The sequence below is a fragment of the Zootoca vivipara genome, chromosome 16 (genome assembly GCF_965207765.1).
Source record: "Zootoca vivipara chromosome 16, rZooViv2.hap1.1, whole genome shotgun sequence".
NCBI classification, from domain to species: domain Eukaryota; kingdom Metazoa; phylum Chordata; class Lepidosauria; order Squamata; family Lacertidae; genus Zootoca; species Zootoca vivipara.
In genome coordinates, this window is record NC_142599.1 from 19,622,863 (window position 1) to 19,630,063 (window position 7,201).

Below are 7,201 nucleotides of genomic sequence, written 5' to 3' on the forward strand. Positions count from 1 at the left end.
ATTTTGCATTCCCCAGAGACGAAGGGCGATGATCAAACAGGATCTTAGCTCATCCGCTTTCTGTCCGCTTTCTGTCTCACTCCAGGGAGGTTTGGCAAGGCTCCTGCAAGCCTTTGGCGGGAGGATTTCATCACTTGGCATGCAAAATCACAATCGGCTTCTTGTGCACTGATACAACCCAGTTTTCATTAGCCGGAGGAGGAGGAGGTCATTGTCCTTTGGAAGACCTAGGTGGTCTGAGCTTAGCTAAATGATGGAATCTCAGGGCTGGCTGCGGCTTTTATCTGGTGCTTTCGCCTGCCCTCCAGCCTTTCAAGCTTACAAATCATCATATGGCTCCTTCCCTTTGGCGCTGGGGGGGATTTTCAGTATGTGAAGGTCCAGACTGCCTCTCGCTTATTGCTGCCTCACAGTCTGGTTTTCTGGAAAATGCACACCTGCATAAGTTTGCCAAGTCGGGAGCATCCCAAACCCCGAGATTTCAGGGCCCTGAGACCTAGGGGTAGCCCCTGGTGATAATGCGGAGGGAGGCCCCATTTGATGTTGTTCAGGCAGCCTCTGGTGATGTCGTGGGGACAGACCCAGGAGATGGAGGTTAATTGGGAGAGGGGAGCAGACCCCCTCCCCCTAGAATGCCCATGCTACAATTCACAGCCAGCTGCTTCTGGGCTGAAGTCTGCAAGCTGCCTCCTCCACACTCTTCTTAACAATTTATTTGACACTCTCACTCCCCTGGAGTGAGACACTCACTCCCCTGGAAATTCAAGCCCTCCTACTCAGGGGTCAAAGGCCAGGGTAAAGAGGTGCATCTTTAGCACATGGCTGAAATTATATCAATGAAGGTGCCAAGCGCACCTCTGTGGGGAGGCAGTTCCAGGGGCTGCCACAGAGAAGGCCCTCTCCTGGGCTACCCACCGACCACCCACGTCCAAGGATGGTGGACCCAGCAAGAGAGACCCATTTTACTACATTTTGAAGCAAGCAGTATCACCATCTAAAGAAGGGGCCACCGACTCCAGAGTTTAAAATGAGCTAACTTCACCACTGTATTCATGGAGGCCGTGACAATTAAAAACAGGTGCGGAACGTGTTTTCAGTCAGAGGCAGTAAGCTTCTGAACACCGGCTGCTGGGAATCACAAGTGCTGTTGTGCTCAGGTCCTGCTATAGGGCTTCCCATTGGGGCATCTGTTTGGGGATTGAGAGAACAGGATGCTGGACTAGATGGGCCACTGGGCTGATGGAAGTGCCGGGCGATTCTGATGTGCTTATGAATAACAGTAAGAGAGGGCTGTTGCCTTAATGCCCAGCCTGTGAACTTCCTGGAGCCACCTGATTGGCCACTTTAGGGATACGTACGGGAAGCTGTATTCCACAGTGGCCAATCAGATGGCTCCAGGAAGCTGGACTGGACAGGTTTTTTTTGCCAGATCCAGCTACTGTATGGGAGTCTTCAGATGCTCTTATGGTCGAGACGCGTTCGGAAATAGGTAAAAGCCAGGCAGATCGGAAACAAAACAGCAACGACAGGGTTGTTCCAGAACTTCTTTTTGGAAATGTTTATTTTATGAAAGGCATTCTTTCCATACAAAAAACAAAAAGTATAAAAAAAATTAAATATTTAAATATTGCACAATATATTATTCATTCGAGACACGCTCTTTCTAAAGTCATATAAAACAAGTCATATAAAATCCTGCGCTCTTCAGGGCATTACCGCTCGTCTTAGCCCACCCTGGGTGTGTGGGTGTGTGAGACGAGTGACAATGCCACGCACCGGAACGCATCCCTCTCGCCGGCGAGAGGGGGGCATTTCAGCAGCGGTGGGGCAGGTGGGGCGCTGCCTCTTGAGCTTCTGCCGACTGAGGCGGGTGCTTCACCCCGCCTCGTGGGTGGGCTGGCAGTGCGTGCGGGTTAAAATGGCGGGAAAGTGGCCTCTCCCTTGGTAGGACTGCATAGGAGGGAGCGGCGAGTACTGTCAGAATCTTTGCCTGGATTTCCCTTCAGTGGAAGGCACATTGGCTACCCTATTGCCAAAGAACAAATAAATATACTCTATTATTATTATTATTATTATTATTATTATTATTATTATTATTAAATTATATTATTTATACAACAAAAACAAATCACTAAACATTAAATATCCTCACACCATCCCTCCAAGGAGGTAAGTCGTAACTGGAGTTCTGGTGGCTAAGCATAGGAAGGTCCTTTCCTCATATCTTGAGGAAGGGGGGAGGGAAGAGAGGTGGACCACATCTGGTCCCATGAGTGCAACCTCTGGTGCGAAGAAGGCATGGATTGCAGTGAAGTGTCCAAACAGGCCAGCTGAGTGCAAAGCAAATTCAAGCATTTTTTAAAAATCGGGTCCCAGACCGCCACTATATTGCACCATACATTGCTGGGAAATGTCAACATTCACCGGTCAGTCTGAGGATTCCTTCCCAGACACATTCTTTTTTTTGGAACAGGACCAAAGGCTCTTCTTGCCAGAGAAGAGTCTCCCCAGCCCCAACTTTAATATCACACGTGGCAAAGTGCCTTTTTTAATTTCCCCTAGACTTTCAAGAATCTCTGTATCATGCAGTGTTTTAAACTATGATGTTTCGGTTCTGGGATTTTGACTCTCGGTATCCAAGAATTCGGGAAGTGGCCCTAGTTCAGTGGCATCTGATATCTATGCAGGAGGTCCCAGACCGAGATCCTGGAGAGCTGCTGTCAATCAGTGTAGACAACACTAAACTAGATGGACCCATTAGTCTGTCTGTATAAAGCTGCTTCCTATTTTCCTATAATTGCTGTGTCGTCGTTTTCTATCTCTACTCTGGAATGGGTGGTTTTAAAAATATATGCATACTTTTAAAAATTGCTTGCCCATCTGCATTTGTGTTTTTTCCATATGTTATCCTGTCACCTGTTCTAACAACTATTGATATACTCGCAGAGTTGCAACTATGAAGAGCTGTTATTATAATAACAACAATGCCATCTAATAAATATTATAGTTGTAGAATCATGCTTACTCTTGAGCCACTGGTTATTTCTTAAAATAAATATACAAACACCCGCAGAAATCTGGTGACCCTTTGAGAAAGCTTGGCTCCATTACGATCCATAACTCTTGGGCGATCTTGCCATCTGCCCCCCACCCCCATTAAAAAGGGGGGGGGGAGCCCAGGCATTGTGCATTGTGCATATGCCAGTATTTAAATGTATGCCTACTACGGTACTACTAATCATAATTACCCTTTGCTTAACACTGAAAAGAGTTGGGCGGCAAGAAACCCCAAATCACCTTGAAACTGGCCAGTGTCAACATCTGAGACTGAGCATAGTAAAAAAGAAATTTTAAGTTATGAGCTTAAGAAAAGAACCCTTTTTAGAGGGTTCAAAGCATATTGCAGTCATACCTTGGTTTAAGTATGCTTCAGTTTGAGTACTTTCAGTTTAAGTACTCCGCGGACCTGTCTGGAACGGATTAATCCACTTTCCATTACTTTCAATGGGAAAGTTCGCTTCCGGTTAAGTACGCTTCAGGTTAAGTACAGACTTACGGAACCAATTACACTCATACTTCGGGTTAAGTACGCTTCAGGTTGAGTACTCCGCTGACCCATCTGGAACGGATTAATCCACTTTCCATTACTTTCAATGGGAAAGTTCGCTTTTAAGTACACTTCAGGTTAAGTAAAGACTTCCGGAACCAATTGTGTACTTAAACCGAGGTACCACTATACATCATCTTGCCATAATCCTAAGGACAACCCTGTAAGGAAGGTCAGTATTATTATCAGTACTATTGCAGATCAGCATGGGGTTCGTGTTGGGTAAGGCAGAGAGAAAGACAAGAGGGCTCACCAACACTTTTCTTTAGCTCTGTGCTTTCTAGCACAGACCTGCGGTTTTCCAGTCCGTGTCCAAGCCAGTGGTGTGTGGTCAGTGGACAAGGGGGACTAGGCTAGTCCCCTAAATGTTCCCCTGGCGCCTCCTTCCCAAGGCCTGGGAAGCTTTTGCCTGGCTTAGGGAAGGAAGCAGGATGCGGCAATGTCACATGCACAATGTTGCATCCCCCACCCCAAATTGCCACCGCAAGCTGGCACCTCTGGACCCAATTTTTCCTCTACAAAAAAATTCAACAAGCGTTGTTGTTGCTGCTGTTGTTTTGCCCTGCCAGTTCCCCCAGGAAAACATGCTCTTTCATGCTGAATCAGAGTCGTACAGAATCATAGAGTGGGAAGGGACCCCGTGGATCATTCCTGCAATGCGGGAATGTGCAGCTGTCCCGTACGGGGATCGAACCTGCAACCTTGGCGTTATAAGCACCATGCTCTAACCAACTGAGCTACCCAGCGACAAACAGCAATTCAGGTTTCAGAGGCAAAATTCAGTGGTGAAAAAATGTGTTTTTTTGCTGGGAAAGCACTGGGGCAAAAAAAAAGAAAGAAAAAGTGCTTGGACAGGGAACTTAAAAGCATGGATCAGTGCCTAGAAATGCAGAGCAAAGCTATGTGTAGATGAGCCCACAGACAGGGAGACAGGGAGACAGGGAGAGGCTTAGTGACCGCCACTTAGTGAGATGGGCTGCAATCCTAACCTGGTTTGTTCAGAAGTAAGTCCTACTGGATTCAATGGGGCTTACTCCCAGGTAAGTAAGGTTAGGAGTGCAGCCTTAATCACTCAGGATAGCAGGAGCTTCCCTGCTCCACATACGGGCTCTGGGCTGAGCACCGATTTAAACTCCTTTGACAATCCTGGCTGTGAGTAGTGAAGGCTGTGAAACTGCGCTAAGTAACTGCGAACAGGTGTGCAAAAGCTTATCATATCACAGTGAGGTAGCTGAGGTAGATGGGTGTGCTCGGGGCCCCCCTCCCCCCAGTAAACATTTCTCCAGAACTCTGCAGCCCCCCCCCCCAAGCTTTCCTGATCCAGAAAGGAAAAAGACCCATGGGGAGGAATTACTGCATGATGTCATCCCAAAACATGTTGGGTTGACGTTGCAGGCAAAGAGTTAGCATGGTCTGACGCGTAAGTTCATCTCAGCCTATGGCATTTCCCCAACGCCTGAGCGATGAGGGGGATGGTCTCTGTGTACATCCTGAGGGCCCAGCAGCCCTGCTTCTTCTTCTCAAACGTGCCCGTTTCCTCCGAGCCGTAGGTAACCTTCACGTCGGTGACTTTGTACTCGGAGCACAACAGGCAGGTGAGGTTGGCTAGGAGGCCTTGCGTTTTGGCGGTGGTGTTGTTGAGCCGTTCCAGCAGGTCCTTCCTGTCGTTGTTCTCCTGGTCTCTGGTGATGTTGCCCAGAGAGGCGTTGAAAAAGGTGAAGATCTTGTACAGCGAGATCAGCATCTCTTTCCTGGTCCGGTTGTCGAAGGAGGGGAAAGTGTCTTTGGAGACGCAAAGCGATTTCACCTCCGCTCTGTTGAAGGGCGAGCCTTGGCTCTCCAGCTGCTCAGGGTAGAAGGAGGAACCAAATTAAGAGCTGGTGTTGATGCACATTTTACTTTATGCTACTTTTTTTAAAAAAAATACCCTTGTTATACACATCTGGCCAAAAATAGCTCAGTCAGTAGAGCATGAGACACTTAATCTCAGGGTTGTGGGTTCGAGCCCTACATTTCTGCATCGCAGGGGGTTGAACTAGATGACCCTCGTGGTCCCTTCCAACTCTACAATTCTATGATCTGGATAATGTGCTTTTATCTTTCATAGTGTTTTTTTAATGCTGGCCTTTGGCAGTAACAATCAAGCTTTGAGAGCGGGAACCAATGTTTATAAAGCGCCTTTGTTAAATCCCACCTAAAACCAAATTAAGAAGCACCTTTCTGGGAGTGGATTAATCTGTTGATTTCAGGTTCTCCTTCCAATCTTAGGTTCAGTTTGACACATTTCCGTATCTTTGGTGATTTTATTTTACTTTTCAAGGTCCTCATAAAAATTCATCAGCGATTTAGGATGGCTTCCTCCTAGCACGTATATTTTTGCATGCAATTGCCCCTTGTGTACACATTTTTTTAAATCACTTTCCCCTAACAGGATGCATTTTTGCATATTATTTTAACTAAGATATTCATTTTGATGCAAACTTTAATAGATGCACACTTTTTGTTGAAGGACCACATTCCCTTACGAATAACCTTCTGGGCAGCCGTGTGCCATTGGTGCGCGGGGCCAGAAGCAAAACTGGGCGGAGCAACAAATGCAAATTTGTACAATAGACTTGTTCAGAGGGACCCCAGACTACGGCCCGCGGGCCAGATGCGGCCCAATTGGCCTCCCAATCCGGCCCGCGACGCCCCCCGCTGCCCGCTGCCGCCGCCCGCTCCTACAGCGCGCAGCGCGGCGGCGCACTTCCAGATCGGGAAAAAGCGCCGAAAATCGTTTGTGCACATGCATATGGGCCTCTCCCGACCCAGAAGAGGTCATTTCCGGTGCACTTCCGGGTCAGGGGAGGCCCATACGCATGCGCACAAATGATTTTCGGCGCTTTTTCCGACCTGGAAGCGCGCCACCACGCCAGTAAGTGTGTGTACGCGCACTCCCCCGCCCTCCGGCCCGCTGCACATGCACTCCCCTGCCCTCCAGCCCAAAGCCGGGTAAGTCTGGGGACCCCTAGACTAGTTTCTATACACACACACTCTCTCTATCCTCCATCCAGGAGAGTACGCATCATCAGAATTCAGGGACATATCCCGGCCAGGCAAAAACACTCAAGGAGGGTGCAAATCAGGTGTGGCCTGGGGAGAGTCCCAAGGGCCAACTAGACTGCCCTGGAGGGCCGCATTTCTGTGTCTGAACTTCCCAGCCTCCCCTCTACACCAAAAACTTACATAGGCATCAAAGAGACCCGGGGCTGACAAATTGAGACGTGTCACTTGGCACTTAATTTGATTGAAGACTGTATCTCCACAAGGGCCGATGTTGTCACACATGAGGTTCCGCCTGTTCCTCAAGAGGGGTTTTCCAGGAACCAGTCGGCAGTGCATGGCTAGCAGCAAAGGAACAACTCCTGTGCGGAAGAGAGGAAGGAAGAAAGGATGCGTCAGGGTTTTCTGTCCAGTAGGGAAACAATGTGCCCCAGAACCAAACATACAGCAAGTAAAGAAAGAGAAGCAGATGGCTCTGGGTGCTCAGCCTTGAGTTCTGCTGAATTTCAAATGCCAAACGCTACCCAGGGCTAACTGTGCGACAGAGCCAGC

General features: G+C 48.3%; 1 protein-coding gene across 1 annotated transcript; it reads right to left on the reverse strand.

Moving 5' to 3' along the window:
- Positions 1-1,579: 1,579 nt before the first annotated feature.
- LIF (LIF interleukin 6 family cytokine) lies at positions 1,580-6,995 on the reverse strand. Its single transcript, XM_035097795.3, has 2 exons — positions 6,833-6,995; positions 1,580-5,450 (listed from the first exon to the last, which is right to left on the reverse strand). The coding sequence occupies exons 1-2, from the start codon at positions 6,986-6,988 to the stop codon at positions 5,034-5,036; spliced, it is 573 nt and encodes a 190-aa protein (XP_034953686.2). The 5' UTR covers positions 6,989-6,995; the 3' UTR covers positions 1,580-5,033.
- Positions 6,996-7,201: the final 206 nt, after the last annotated feature.